The following is a 15645-nucleotide window of genomic DNA, read 5'->3' on the forward strand; positions in this document are numbered from 1 at the left end:
AATAATGATAATAATAATAGCAGTAATAGTAGTAGTAGCAACAGCAGCAGCAGCTCCCTGGCAAAGTTCTGATAAAGATATCATGAAATAAGTATGTAACCTCCTCTCATGTTTTCTGGCTTACCACAGGGACTCAAAAAAGTAGCCATTGTTTGGGCCTGGGGTGGAAGGTAAAGGAGAAGGGAAGTGGAGAAATGGAGAGACTCAGACCCATTTAAGAGTCTTCCTGCCAGCTGTGAGATGTCCAGCTCCAGGTTTAGAGAAGTACACCCAACCCCCAACCCGGCCCTGGCTGTAAACACTGCAGGTGGAACACGTGAACCACTCACCTACCTGAGAAAGACCCAAGTGGACTGAGGCTGTCTCTGAGATGTACATGATCTTCCCATCTGGGGCTACCACGAAGATGAAGCCATCCAGAGTCTGGGGAGGCAGAAACATAGAGAATAGAGAGCCCTCTGGGCCATCTGGAGAAATGGGAGCAGGAGGACAGAAGTTAGTGACTTTCAGCCAAAAGTGTAGAGAGATGGAGTGGAGCAGGTCTGGCAGGAAACAGGGCATAGAAAACTAGCCACATGAGCCCCTTTTGTTCATTCTAAATTTGTAAACATCTGGGGCATGCAGCCCAATGGGAAAGATCCAGAGTAATTGGTGGACAAGGCTAATGCCCTGTAAGACTCAGGATCCACTGAAATGAACAAAGAAAATACATCCATAAAACACACACACACTCTCTCTCTCTCTCTCTCTCTCTCTCTCTCTCTCACACACACACACACACACACAGTTCTAGGGGGGGAAATCACAGCCTACGTGTTCTATAATGGAAAGAGTAATAGCAGGGTTTGGGAATAGTCATGTAGTAGGCATTGGTTGGTCAATATGGAAGGGCTGGCAGTCTAAAGTTTGTAGGCAGAAGAAAGCTGGCCAGTGACTCTGGAAAGAGTCCAGGAGAGGTGGCGTTTAGGAGATGAGAGGTTTAACAAGGAGCAAGTCCATAGAGTAATGCCATAGGGTGTATGTGTGTGTAAGTTTACACTGATACATCAAATTGACAGGCTCTCCATGAAGGAAAATCTTAAGATTTTCACAGTCTCTATCTCTGTGAATAAGGCCTTAGTCCAGGCAGAGACAAGATGAGTCAGACCCTGCTCTCAAGGAGCAGGAAGTCCAGCAGGGGCAACTGGCCTGAAGACAGATATAATGATGACACAGCTGAACAGACAGTGCTGAATAGGCAAGCGGCCCAGAGCCTGAGTGACCAGAGGCCTGGGGGACAATCAGGCCTTAGAGGAGCTGATGTTTGAGCAGAACCTTGAGCAGAAGCTTGGACTGGAGAAGAGAGAAAGAACATTCTAGGCAGAAGGAATGAAGTGACAAAGTCTGCTGAGTCTGGGGATAGGACCAACCTAGTGTATTCTGAGGTGATGAATTTGGTGAACCAGAGACGGCAAAGGAGCTACACCTGCAATAGATTTTGGAGCTTGAAATGTCAACTTGAGAAACCCGGAGTTGCTCTGTAAGCACTAGAGTTCTAACAGAGGTTTCTAAGCAGAAGAATAGCATGCCTAGATGTGGCATTTGTTTAATTTCATTTTGTTTGGCAGAATGAAGACAGTGATCTGAAGAGGAAGTGGAGGGGAAGAGCAGATCAGAGAAGGCAGCTGCAGCAGAGATGGTCAAGCCTGAAATGGGGCAGTCAGAAGGGGAATATAGAAAGGCGAGAATCTAATTCAAAGATGTTTCTGGATATGGACTTCATTGGTGGCAGAGAGAGGTTTACTTCAAGGTTTCAGTGAAGGCACTAAGCAGAAGGTGGCATTAATAACCAAGATTTAGTGAGATTTTGTATGAGTAGAATTCTGGGGGAGGGAGATAATGCATCCTTGTTTCGGAGATGCTAAACTTCAAGTGTATGCAGATTTCCATTTAGATGTGTCCAGTTTGCAGTAGGAAACAAAAATCTGGAGTTCAGGAGGAGAGTCTAGACTAGAGAAACCAGTTGGTTTCATATGGAGAAAGGAGTTGAGAGGCTGGTGTTGGGTGAGATTACCTGGGTGGCCTTGAAGCTGTGACAGGAGAAATAGAGCTAAACCCTTGGGGAAATTACAGAATTTGCAGGCCGACCAGTGGCGGCAAAATCAAAAGGAAGCAGGCAGAGAGAGAGAGAAGAATCTGGGAAATAGTGCTATTTTAGAAACTGAGGAAAGGAGACAATGTTAAATAATCAGTGTCACCTCCTTCAATTCTTAGTCCAAATGTCACCTTCTCAGTGAGGCCCTCTACAACCATCTCTTATTTTAAAAGGCACTACTCTTTCTTCCTCTCCTCTTTATTTTTCTCCATGGCACCTATACCACTTGGTACACTACACAGTGTACCTATGTGGGCTTGTGAAACTGCTCTCCTTAGAATGTAAACTCCATGAGAGCAGGGCTTTCCATCTGGCCTGCAATTGTCCCCCCTAAATTTGCGGAATGAGCGAGCTCTGTTAGGATAAGAGATGAGCATCTAATTCTTGCTATCAAAATGTGGTGAAGCCAGTGAAGAGCATGATGGGTGGGAGAGATGCCAAACGGCAGGGATGTGGGAAGGAATTGGGGGGGGCATTGAAATTGGGAATGTAAGTCAGTCCTGCCAGAAATGTGGGGTGAAGAAGAGGAAATAAATTGGCAAGAGCTAGAAAGTGTCAAGGACAGTTTGGATTTTGTTTTCTTGTTTACGTTTCTGAGGAAAATTAGTTGGGAATATGAAAATATTAGGGGAAGGACACAGGGAAATTTGATAGAAGATGCCTTAGAGTTAAGTGTCTTTCTAGATAAATTCAAAGGTGTGAAGGCCAGGTCAGTGAGAGAATGCTTGCCCAAGCCCTTTCTTTGTCCCATGAAACTAAAATCTCCTTGGTGTCTTGGAAGGAGAAAGGTATAGGATAGTGGTAGGAAAAGGAGCTCCTGTCAAGAGATGCCACTTATGCCAGCCCACAGGGAAAACTTGCTTAAATTCCCCAAATGCTGCTTAGGTTCAAGGCCACTGGGGGAAGTAGCTCCCAGTGGGCTTGAATAATAATAATGATGATGTTGCAGGGTTGGGACAAATGCAAAATCTAAAAATGCCACCGGGGTTTTGCAATTTAAAATATTTGTTCTGTGACTTAAGTAGGCAAAGAGCAATTTAAAACTGTGAGCACTACATACCACAAGGTAATGGGAGCCTAGCATTGGTTAGACTCATTATCTGGGGGTGTGTATGTGCTTAAGCAAAGTCCTGCAGGCAGCCTGGGCTGGCTTGGAATGAAGGGGAATAGGAAGAGAAGAGGGAACCTGGGCTCTACAGGGAGATAAAACCAGTTGCAGATGTAGCTGAATTGGAAAGGTGTGGGCTTAAAGCACTGAAAGGTCTTTTTACCAGATTCCTGTTATTTCCTTTGGAAATTCTTTATTTGGGATGGTTCTGTGGCCTTGCCTCTTCTGCCTGATCTGGGGTGTTCCAATTCCCTCAGCCCGATGGAGACAAATGGTGCCCCCTCCCTCGGTTAGGTCGCTCTGATGGGGCCTCGTTGGGCTACCTTCCAAACCCAGCTTCTCACTCGTCTACCTTGCCTCTCTCTCAACCTCTTGAGGCATCATCTGCAAAAGCTAAAATTTTACTTTGCAGCAGCTATTGGGCTCTGAGAGGGCCCCGTGCAATCCAGATCCCTGTTTTTTGTTTTGTTTTGTTTTTGTTTGTTCGGTTTTGTTTTGTTTCTCTGAGAAACTAAAAGCCCACCTCAGGGCCAGACACTCAGACCCTCAAAGCTTATGTGCCACCGGAAGACCTGCACCTGTACCTGGAGCAGATGGGAGCCCAGTTCTCGGCCAACGTTGTCCAGGGGGCTGGTCCGACTCGAGTGGCCCCACGCCTCGCCGAGCCCTGTGGAGACAGAAACATCCTGTAGCCACTGAACCCGGACCTGGCAGGCAGTTTGGGACCAAGTCCCGCGACTGTATTACCCGAGCGAGCACCGGCCCTTTGACTGGATACCATAGGGGATCCCTCTCAGTGTGGACAGCGGAGGATGGGAGAGTGTACATTTCAGTCCGTCCTCTCAGTTTCTCAGCAGAGGTTAGATTTCCTCTTCTAAACTAGACCTGGTTTCTCAGGGAGGGCTGGGCACAGGCCAAGGGCCCCCTGGCAGGACTCCAAGTGGCCCAGGCTCGGAAAAAGTCTCCAACATTGCACCCCACCGATAACTTTCGTGTAGGTTCACTAGTGTGTTTACGGGGGTAAGGGCACTCTGCTTCTCGCCCAAAGTTTTCATCATCATTCTTTTCCCGGGGCCGAGCTTGTCTCGACACCCAGCGAAAGCCACTGCCAGCCCACAGCGACCTGAGACTACCGGCCAGGTCCAACCGGTCCCTGGCGGGCTTTCTGATTGGCTGCGGGGCTTCTAGCCACTCTCCTCCCCTTGGCCTCTGGCTTTAATCCCCTTCGGAAAAATTAGTTCCCTGGCGGATGATTTTCAGCCTGAAGTCTACCAGCATCACTGCTCAATCCATCTTCCTATTCCTTTCCCCTCCTAGTCCTCTGCCTTACACACAACTCATGCCCCCTACCCACCCCCCTACCACTAAAACCCGCATGGGCTTTTTCTGAAGTCAGTTACTTTGGGGTGCTAACAACCTTTTTGTAATATTTTCGTTCTGTTCTCGAATTGAGACTCATTCAACTTTTCTACGTTCCAGGTACTGTATTCTATTAACAAAAACCATCTCTTTCTCTCCTTGGTGTTTCCCCGTTAAGATCTTTGGAGGCTTTGCTGCAAACTTTCTCTGGTGATGCCTAAAAAAATAAAACGCTCAGGACTCTTGTGGCCGATTTTTAAAAATTTAATATGGAGTATGCTAGAGTACCCTTTTGTGGGAAAAAAAAAAAGAAGAAGAAGAAAGCAAAAAAATAAAAAACTTTTGAAGGCCTGTGTTAAGCTATTTATGGGTGTTATCTTTTTAATAGTGCTGCTGCTAAAATTATTTTAACTAGGTAGTTAAATCCTTTTATTCTTACACCATTAAACAAAGTTTAACATGACCTCCCAAACCCCACCCCCTCAGAAAGGTGATTTACTGCGTTAAGCACCAAATCACCAAGAAGTACACAATGATGAACACTCGCCTTGTAATATGAGGTTGGGGGCAGATCTTTCAAAATAAAACATGGAGTTGGATTTTTAAAAGGTGTTGACTAGGAGCTGTTTCCTAAGCAAGCGATCAAAGCCTTGGTAATGAGGAACCGTGAGCGCCCCTTAAACTCAAATCCGGTCTTTCTGGGTGTTTGCACATCTAAATAAATCTAACGATTTCCCCACCACTCTGCAAACACTGATGCTCCCCGCCCGCACTCGGGACTCCTCTACCTCTCTGGCTTCCGGTCAACTCCTCCCGACTCTTTAGCCCGGCCCAGCTTTCCTCCCTGGAGTGACTCCACTGCCCTGGTCCCTGGGGTCCTCCTGGACCGTTCTGGGAGGGCCTCCCGCCACAGCCACCTGTACACACCCCTTCGCCTTCTCACATTTTTCGCTCTTCCCGTTTCAGCCAATCTATTCTTCACAACCTACTTTTTTCTTTTTAAATCCCGGCTCAGACATACCCACTCAGAAGGAGTGGCAGGAGGGACTGGCTGCGGAGGCCACACGGGGGAAAGGAGAAAGGACCCTGTCGGGAAAGCCGAGGACGCTGGCGACGCTGGCCTTTGGGCGCTCTGGGGCCTACGGAGGCCTTAAACCCCAAAGCTTGGCGGGGACGAAGGGCCGGGGCACTCGGGCTAGCCCAGAGCGGGCGGAGACTGTGTTGCGACTGGGAACAGGTCTCGCGCGGCTCCCGGAAGGGTATGAAGCCTGAGCTGAAGGCCAACAAAACGTCTTCAAACTAACATTTTGAGGGTCTCCCAAAGGGGCTGAAAGACACCCAAAGCGGCCTCCCAACTAGAATGGTATGAAAATCCCCCCAGGCTGGGCTCGGGATAAATACTCGTTCTGAACTCCCGGTGCCAGCTTAGGCTGTTTGTTGTTTCGGGTTTCCGCCTCATTAGTATGCGCCTACGAGGGAAAATAAGACTTCCCCACTGGTTAATAAACAACCTGTCCGGCACAGGTTAACAGGAGCCTTCCTCGCCCTCTCCTGCCCCACCCCCGCCACCTTTTAAGGAACCTTTTGCTTTCCCAGAGGTTTGCCTTTTCTTTCTGTTACCCGTAGAAATCTCACGATTGTGTCTGGGTTAATGTTTTATAAAGGACTGGCTACTCTCGTCTACCTGCCGGGCTTTCCCGATCTAATATCGAGGGAACCTCCCCAAGTCCTAGTAAGGGGTCCCCCCTCCCTAAAGTCTCGAAGTGGGGTAGAGACCTCCTCCCTGGACCCCCTCGCCTCCTGCCTTCGTTGACGCGCTCTGGCAAACCCAATTTCAGTTGGCCAGGGGGTAAGCTGAGATTTCGTTTCTGCACTTGACCTACCGCAGAAAATTCGCAAATCCTTTGATTGTCTGTTTAAAATGAGGAGGAAACCAGCTCCCTTTGCGGCGGGATTACAGTGGGAACAAGATCTAAAGATTCTCTTGTAATTCGGTGAGGCGGAGGGAACGGGGTTTTGCAAAGGAGAAAAGGAGCTCTGTGAGGGAGGCGATAACTAAATCGGGTTTTAGACAAAAGGATTTTCCTCAGCTAAAGTGGCCGAAGACAAAGGAAAACAGAATCTATTTTGGAAGATTTCCAAGATATGCCACATTAACCTTAGCTGATAAATTTTGCTTCTCCCAGGCCCCCCTCTTCCCTTAAAGTCTGGTTTATCATATTTACATAAGTAGCATTAGAAGGGATGTATCTATTATGGATCTAAAGGGCTAGCTCACATTTCCTGTGAAACCCAGGCAAGTTTCACTGTTGCTTTACCCTCCGTTCTCGGTTGAGCCATTTCCATTTAAATACCCCCTGACCCAAGGATTACCTCAATGGACTGACTGCACGGGTTTTGTAATTTCCTGAAAATGAGATTTCGATTTATAAAACAAGAAACCAATTAGTAACCAAATGAGGCGAAGTAGATCCACTAAAATTGACCTAATCCCACAGGCATCATTTAGGCCCGTTCTTGGCGAATGAATGATGAGCTTCAGTCTAGCGTGAGCTCAAAGCATCATCCAGCTGTGTTATTGCAAGCAGCAAAAATAAATTGATAGAGCTTTTCCTTCGGAATGAATTTCATACCCCTGACAAAATATAGATTACAGACCCGGCATCATCACTGCCTTCACTTAGACAGGAAAAGGAGGAAGAGAAGAGTGTGTTCTGTTCTTTTAAAATTTTTCTTTATTTTAATAAATAAACGCTACATCTCAATAGAAATGTATCCTCCTTGCAGTCCTTCCCAGGAACCTTCACCTCCCCAACTAATTGAGGTGCCCTTTAGGCAATGGAGGAGGGTGGACCGAGGTGCTGTTTCATGACCTGACCACGACTTGGTGACTGAGGAGGGGAAAGCCCTCTGAGGTCGAGGCCACTGCGGTTCCTGAACAACTTTTCTCAACCAACTGAGTGTCCCTTGAGAGTGCGTAGGAGAGTCTGGTCCGGGGGTGGGGCGTAACCCTGAAAACCCCAAATCCCATGTATCCTTCTGGGCCTGCGCATCCTCGCTAAGTGCGTGCTGTCCAAGTCTTCCCCGGGCTGAGGCGTTGAGTGGCCTTTGTGTTCAGCCTCCGGGCGCCTCCGCGGCAGGGCTCTTAGAGAAAAAAAGTGACTGCAAATGGGTGCTACCAGCCCGAACCAAGCTCCTGGAGCAGTCACTGGCAGGAGGCCGCTTCACGCACCAAGGCTCACCCGACCCCACCTCTGGCGCTGCTGCCCCCTCTGCCTGCGGCCTTCTACGGCCAAGGGGCCTGTTTGGTTGACCTGAGGGCATCGCCGAGCGCGCCGGGCCAGGTCTTGTTGCACTCAGCAGCCTGGACCCCACAGTGTGTGCCTGCACTCGGCAGTGCCCTGATCTCTCCTGCCTGCGGATCCCGGTTCAGAGACACCGCGTCCGCGCCCAGGGAATCCACTAATGTTACTGTAAATGTGGGGTGGAGGCCTAAGGTCACAGCGCTGACTCTCTCTCTCTCTCTCTCTCTCTCTCTCTCTCTCTCTCTCTCTCTCTCCCCGCCTTCGCGGAGCTCCAGCCCCGGAATTTGGGTTTCTCATAGGGATAGAGCCTGCGGGCCAACCTGGCTGCCCGAATTGGAGTCAGCCGCCAAAAGACTGCAGAAACCCAAGGAGGGCGGGGTTCGGTCAGACTAAAACTGGGGGCGAAATTCATGCAGCGTTCACGAGACAGTCCTGCGTGACGGCCGAAAAACGTCAACCGATGTCACCCTGGGACTCTGTGTCTTCTAATGCGGCCCAGCTTTGGCGATGCCACCTCCCTAGAGGCCCGCGCTGGCGTGGCCAAGCCCAAAGTCGCAGGCGAATCCACTTCGGTTCTACTTGGCTCAGGGACTCGGACGATGGCACCTAACCCGCCTTCCCGGGAACTGCCCAGACTGGATCTGGACCTAAGATTTAGACGACTGCTTGCCCTTCGGGAGCAGTGGCCGGGACGGTAGGAGGGGCTGCTGGCACACACCTGCTCCAGAGGGACTTCTGATCCGGGCAGGGGGTGGCACCTGGGCCGGCCTGGGGAGTGAGGAGACTCTGTGCTGAGACCATGAGCTAGGCCTTTGGCTGGGGCCATCGCAGACAGAAGATGCGACACATCGCACAGACCTGGCTGACTGCGTGCTTTGGACGGTGCGGGAGGCGCGACGGGGGCCTGGACATAATTGTCCCCTGTCGGCCCCGAGCCGCCGAGGCCGAGTGACAAGGTGCAGGAACCGCCTATTCAGTGGGGCTGCCTGCGGAAGGAATTTTACTCTGCCGTGGACACTGTTTTAGCACTTTCAGAGTAGCAGGACCATTTCTAAATAATTGAGGTTCCCCTTCCTCCACACAAAATTTTAAAATTTCACGGCTCAGAGACTGGCAATAGGTGGCCCATTAAAATCATTAGATGTTAGCAAGGTACAAGCCTCATTTTCCTGCGAAATACCTGGTGGTACGGAGAAATGCGGTGAGAATCTATGGGCTCTCATTCTGTGTCCACATTTGGGTCTGTAAAAGCTGGAAGCTGCCAAGATTTCTTAGAACTGGACAACAACTCCCCTAGAAATTAGATTTGTCCTTTAGAAATTTAGCCTTGTTTTATCATTAGATGAGTGACTGCACCCTGCTTGAAAGCATCCCACAATAGCTTATAATACCTGTTTTGTTGTTGTTGTTTTATTAGTGATCTCTCCCTTAAAAGAAAAGAGTATCCTTTTTTATTGATCTGATCTACAATTTCTAGCACATAAATCCGCCTTGCAAATGCTCTGCACGGAGTTTAGTTCTGCACTCCACATTTTAAGTCAACATCAAAACTGGAATTAAACACAGAAAACCAGCACGGAGCGTAAACTGTGCTTAAAGGCCTTTAAATGAGAAAAACTTCTGTAAGAAAATAAACATGGAAACCTAATGCTCAATCATTTCCCCAAGAAGCAATGAAAACAGCCTTAAATCACGACCCACGTGGGAAAATGGAGGCCTCCGTTTCTATTTTCAAGTTCTCTGCCTCAAAAAAAAATAAAAAAAAAAAAAATATAAGTATATAATATATATATGTATATATATAGCGCCATTAAGGATTTCAATCTTCAGGTGAATATTATAGAAATCGTCTGCGGAAGTTTGTTTAATCACCCTTGTCTGTTGTAGAGACCATCTTTCCCGAGTAGTTACTAATTTCAACTCTGTGATTATTTTTATTTTTCCAAGACATCTTGTCAATGACATGGCAATGTGATGTTACCAAGATTTTGAATAGCTATAGATTAGAAAATATATCTGATCCTTTCAAAGTTTATTATGAAAGCCACTACACACCCAGCCAAAATTGCTTTATAGCTGGATAACAAATATATATTTCTTTGTAGTTGAATTTGTCCTATTTTGCACACAAATCAAGTCATGCTATTTTATAGATCCTGTCCCTCTGGCTTTGATAATACCAAAAATTGGTACATTTCCATGTGCCTCGATTTTTTCTTCACAAGGCTACTTTGGAATATAATATGTCACTAATTGAGAGATATGAAGTGTTAGTGATTTCTCAGTTATCTTTCCTAATTTTCTTTTTCTCTGAAATCTCCAACCTAAAGCTTTAATTCTTAATTATTTCAGGTACCCATATCCCATTTCTCTGTTCTCCCACTCCCTCATTTTCACCTAAACAGTTTAACTTCATCTACTCAGGCAAATAAAAGCTGAAACTTGCCCCCAGACACGGAAGCTACTAGATTTGGGAGGAAAACAAAAAAGTGTATTCGGCAAATGAGAAGGGAAGGGAATTAGCTGTATTTAAGGTGTACTTAAGGATATTTATTCTTTCAAATATAATTATGAAACGATTTTTGTTCATTTAACTTACAGACTTTGGCATTACAGTGTATTAGAGATGAAATAGTATATGAACAAAACTGAAGTTTTACAGCATTTTTATACCTACAGCTATGTCACCAGATTAATAATTATTTAGATTATATAACTTACAAAATTCATATATTACCTGTAATAAGACATTTATACCTATCTTAATCTCATCCTTAAAATCGTGTTGAGGACCTACTATGTACTAGGATGGCTTCAAGATAGACGTAAAGATGAATTTCATCTTCCAACAAATTCCGTTTAACACCACTAGAAAAGATTACATCCATATAAAGTGATCAGTTCCCCCAACTGCCTTGGACCCCAATCTTGTCCACTCTCTGCGTTCAGTCAACACTGAACCTAAATTTGGCACCCCCTACAGGTTGTGCCTGGTCTTGCGATTGTGACTATTTTATTGCTTTGAAAGCTGTTGTGTTGCTGTTGTTGTTGTTGTTGTTGTTGTTGTTGTTGTTTAATATTTTCAAGAGCTGTGTTTGGGTTTTGGGTTTTTGAAGCTTGTCCACCGTCAAAATTAAAACCTCATCCCTAGAAGCCAGCTGTTCTGATGACCCTGTCTAGCTCACTGGGTGGAGGCTGAGGGTGAGTTATGAGCTCAACAGTAGCTGGAGAAACAAATGATGTGCCCAGAGTTCACACATCGTCCACCTCCTCCTCCCCATAAACTCACACTCACCCACAGAAGGGAGAGAAAGGAGGGGTACGGGGCTCGGGAGGGGGAAGGTGAGGGGGCTGCAGAAAGCACAGTGGCTGTTAAAGTAGCCAGAGGGGACCATCCTGGCCACCAAAAGGACTCCAGCGGAATCCTTTATTGGCGCTCTCTTTAAAATAAGGAGAGGTTGGCTATGAGAGTTTACTTTTGTTCCTATTTATTTATAACGCGACTTACAATGTGCAGAGTTAGCACTTAATTAAGCAAAAGGCTTGCTCTTTTAAAACAAAACACGAACAACAGCAGAAAACAGCCCGATATCCTCCCAGCTGCGCCTGCCCCAGGTCTGCACCAAGCCGACTAGCGTCCCTGGCCGGGCGACTCCCCGGGCTCTCCCGGCCGGCTCGGTGCCCGCCCCAGAACGCCGCCTTGCTATTCTCCTCCCGCGATTACTCGCAGCCCCACAAGCAACACCATATGCTGCTTCTGATCAAACAGCGAGCGACATCGGCACAGATAATTGACGAGACCGGCTGGAAATCACGCAGAAAAGGAGCCCACTGAGACCGCAGGGGCTGACAAATCACTGCTAATAATCCTGTTAGGAACAGTGTGGCCAGCGGAGTTCGCAATAGCTTTATTTTTATAAAGTAGGCGCTGACAGTATAAAAGACAACGAGATCTCTTTTTTAAATAGAAGGCAGTGTGGTATAATGGCAATTATCCCATCAACAATTCATAGCACAGTGTGAATGGGAAATGTGGTTTTTGGTATATAAGTTCCCCTTCTTCTTCTTTTTCTTCTTTTTAAATTATTTATTTATTTACTTTTCAGGTACTTTAGGCTTTCATTTCTTTTTTCCCCGCGGTTTCCAGGGTCAGAGAAGAACTGTTCAAGGAACTGCTTTAGGAGGGAACGACTAAAACATCACTTGTAGTTTGAAGGTAGAACTGAACTATAATTTGAAAGTTTTCCTTTGGCTTGGAGCATGTTTTGCAGGCTTTTTGACTTAGATAATAACTTTAACGTCATGATCAAGCAAAGTGAAACTGCAAACCCAACAATGACTGTTTCCTGCCCATCCATTCATCTAATGGAAAACCACAAACCCGAAACATCTAAAATCAACAACAACAAACACCTCCAGGGGTCAAATCAGAAGTTCTCGTTTGTAAATAAACAGAATTCTTTCTTTTGGATTTTTGTTTGTTAGCTTGTTTAGTAATCCCTCTTTTACATTTCTGAATCCCCTTCTGCCAGCAAAGACATATCCAAGATATTTTTTTAAAAAATATGTTTGTATTATTTGAATGCAAGTAAAGGAAAAGATGGGCAAATGTGTTGTCCTTTTCTAATAAGTATAAATGGTTTTATACAGGACACTGTTCTATGAAAGCTGCACTGTCCTCACACAGTGAATCTTGATCATCTAAATACGAGTTTTAAACCATGTCAACAGCTCAGCTATTCTAACTGCTAGGCCTTATAAGACAATTTTCTCAGAATCCATTTGCCAAGCTGACACCCAGAAGATATTTTCTAAGCGGGCTAGCCATCTTAATTCAATCTTATGTATTTTAGAACTAGCCTATTATCTTACAGATAACACCAAGCCCACAGTTGCAAATCATCAAGCTTCAGAGTTAGTTCCAGAATCTGCAAATGTCTTGAAAACTCAGAATAAATTTGCTTAGAATTTATTTGAGAACCTGAGCAAATTCAGGCATACTTGTTCACAAATATGCATGTTACCCATTTGCAAAACTTTAGACATATAGAGAAATTATTATCTGGCATATCTAGCTCCAGGTACATGGGTCTATCTACACCTGGCAAAAAATACAGAATTTGGCAGTGCTCTGGCTTTTTACTGGACAAAATTCTAACGAGAGGAGTAAAAAGAAAGTCATGTTTGGATTAGTAGTACTTTCAATTGAGCCTAGTATCTGAAGTGTTGACAAAAGGACTGTTGGGCTGCTTCCCAACCAAACATATCTGATGGACTGAAGAGAAAGTATTGATGGGGAAGTAGAGGGAGCCTCGAAAAAGCGACAGAAATTCTGAGTTCAGTGAGGACCTTAGTGAAGTAGCCGAGCTAAACTTCCCTTTGCAGAATATATATGTAAATATGTATGCATTTCTCTGGTCACTGGTGTCGGCTCATTGCCTGGCAAATCCCCTGCCCCTTCTGCATTTGAAATTCCATCTGGCCAAAGTCACTTACCTTCTGGGAACACGACTCTCATTTTGAGATAGCTGGTCGTGAGTCTGATTATGGATGCTTTGTCCAGCTGCGAGGTGATAGCCGAAGGCAAAGGCAGTAATTTAGCCAGTTCATAGAATTCACTGTTTTCCTTCTCCCTCCTAGTCCGGGCAGCATTTTTGGACTTTTCTTTCATTGTGTCTTGTTCCCCCTTTCTTCTTACAACGTAAACTCCGCAGATTCATCCAAAACAAAAAATAAACTTTCAATTAGAGATCATATTTGGCAAAAACGTAAAACATACTTTGAATAAAGAGGCTGAAGTATTTGCACCAAGAACAGTGTATTGATGGCAGTAAAAGACCAGCGGGGGTGAAAGGAAAATATTTTCTTTGAAAATGCGGGATGCAGTATAGGAAAGTTGCTGATCCACGGAATTTGGGCAATCCTGGGGGTCTCTGGGGTATCAAATGCCAGTGGGACCCCTGAGGAGCCAGCCTTTTCTTCTACTCCCGGCTGCGAACGCTGGTCCTCGGAAAATCGACATAATAATCCCCGACGTTTGCTCTTCAGTCTCGCGGCATTTAAGGTATCTCCGAGCCCCTTTGGGAAGAGCAGGAACTCCAGACAACTCTTTCAAGGCCCTGTGAAGACAACAACATCAGAGCATAAGAGGTCCGCGGCTCCACAACCACTCACACACTCGTCCCAATTCCAAAAACACGGCCGGAAAGGGACTCAGCGTGCCTAGCCAGGCGTTTTGGGTTTGTTTTTAAAGAACCCGATAAATCGGCAGCGAGACGGCCCCCTGCAAATAATGCTGGCATTCCCTCACCCATGCCAGCCACATCCTCCAGACCCCTGGGAAGTTGCCCAAACAACAAAATGCATATTTTTGAAGACCCGCAAGGGACCTTCCGCTGCAGGTCCCCGAGCCCGCGCCCAGGTTGGGCGCCTGTCCCACGAAAGCAGGTTTTCACAATTCAGAATTCCTCCACGGCGCAGCGGGGGCTTTTCAGCTCCTGACCTTGGCAGATCTGGACCTTGGCTACCTCTTTAACTTGGGCCTCAAGTCTGAGGGATTCCTCAAAAAGTGACACTTACACACCAAGTCCCTCGGGACTCCCAAGCGACCCAGCGCTCTGGCTGCCCAGCAGGGGCGGCAACAAGCGGGGTCCGACAGCGCCAGGTTAACAGGTGGCGCGCTCGCGACAGCCCCTCTCAGGCGCCCCGGGGGTGGGAGGCGCCGCGGCCTCTCCCACACCGCCGCGGAGCTCCGGGGTTGCCAGGAGGGCGCGGGGTGTCTTCTGCTTCACCTACCTTCAGTCCCCACAGGCGGCAGAGGGTTCGGGGGCGCCCATCTCTTAATTGTACTCATGCCTATGGTCCAACCCCAGCGTCTCCGCCGGTCTCTCGGCTTCCCACCAGCAGAGAGGAGCAAAGCATTCCCGGCTCCCTTTTCTGGATCATGAATTGGAGGAGCGGTGCGTGGCAGAAAAAGGAGGATGCAAGCTTTGGGAAGAGTGAGGTGATTTTAGAATCCTGGTCCTCCGTAGTTGCTACGAAGCCAGTTCACTATTATTCCTAATTGGAAACCGAAAACTGCCCCCCGTAACTTCTTTATAGCTTAAGGGTTTAGCTTCAACTTCACTCCCGGGCCGCCTCTCTCCCGCCCTCCCCCAATGCCACTCACAAGCCTCCTAGCCTCCCATTGGCCTGGCCCGGCCAGGGGCGAGGCGCTCATTGGCCAACAGGGATGAGTGACACGAGTCGGCCCCGTGCCGCCCTCCGCGCGTCCAGGCTCCGGGGTCTGGATCTTACTATCCGCTCCGCCGCTGGGCTCCTAATGAGCCCCGGGTGCGGGGTCGGCGCTGTCCGGTTGCCGCCGCTGCTGGCGGCCTCCTGGGCCTTCCCGACATCTTGCGCGACCCGCGTTCCTCGGGCTCCCTGGGGTCGGGTGGTTAGGCGCTCAGTCCAGCGCGGCGGCCCAGAAGAGCCGGGGACGTCCGGAGGCAGCGGAGGTCGGACCGGCTGGTTAGGTCTACCCGCGGAGGAGGCAGGGTTGGCCCAAAGGGCCATCTCGCTGGCAGGCGGGGGCCGACGGCGTGCGCGAGGCCGGTTTTGTGCTTTATTTTCTCTTTCTTGTGAAACCATGAAGACACGGAATTCATTGCCAGAGGAAATAAATACAATAACTGTCTTTAAATTAATCCCAAAGAAGTGCACCTTTTTCTAAACGGTTTGGGTTTGGGGGCTGATTTTTT

At 47.5% G+C, this 15645-nt stretch overlaps 1 protein-coding gene across 3 annotated transcripts in view; it reads right to left on the minus strand.

Moving 5' to 3' along the window:
• Nucleotides 1-15018, minus strand: part of SIM1 (SIM bHLH transcription factor 1) — a 78435-nt gene extending 63417 nt beyond the window's left edge. Inside the window, exons 1-4 of one of the 3 annotated variants that reach the window (XM_017889810.1) lie at nucleotides 14702-15018; nucleotides 13403-14025; nucleotides 3827-3909; nucleotides 334-423 (exon numbers count right to left, since the gene is read on the minus strand). In XM_017889810.1, the coding sequence (XP_017745299.1) occupies nucleotides 334-423; nucleotides 3827-3909; nucleotides 13403-13577 (348 nt within the window). In that variant the 5' untranslated portion in view covers nucleotides 13578-14025; nucleotides 14702-15018. Of the gene's footprint in view, nucleotides 1-329; nucleotides 424-3826; nucleotides 3910-13402; nucleotides 14026-14485; nucleotides 14512-14701 lie in introns of those variants that run through there. The other 2 variants (XM_017889811.1, XM_017889812.1) reach the window with 2 other exon arrangements.
• Between the last annotated feature and the right edge of the window lie 627 nt (nucleotides 15019-15645).

This window comes from Rhinopithecus bieti, unplaced genomic scaffold, assembly GCF_001698545.2.
Source record: "Rhinopithecus bieti isolate Rb0 unplaced genomic scaffold, ASM169854v2 scaffold_18624, whole genome shotgun sequence".
NCBI classification, from domain to species: domain Eukaryota; kingdom Metazoa; phylum Chordata; class Mammalia; order Primates; family Cercopithecidae; genus Rhinopithecus; species Rhinopithecus bieti.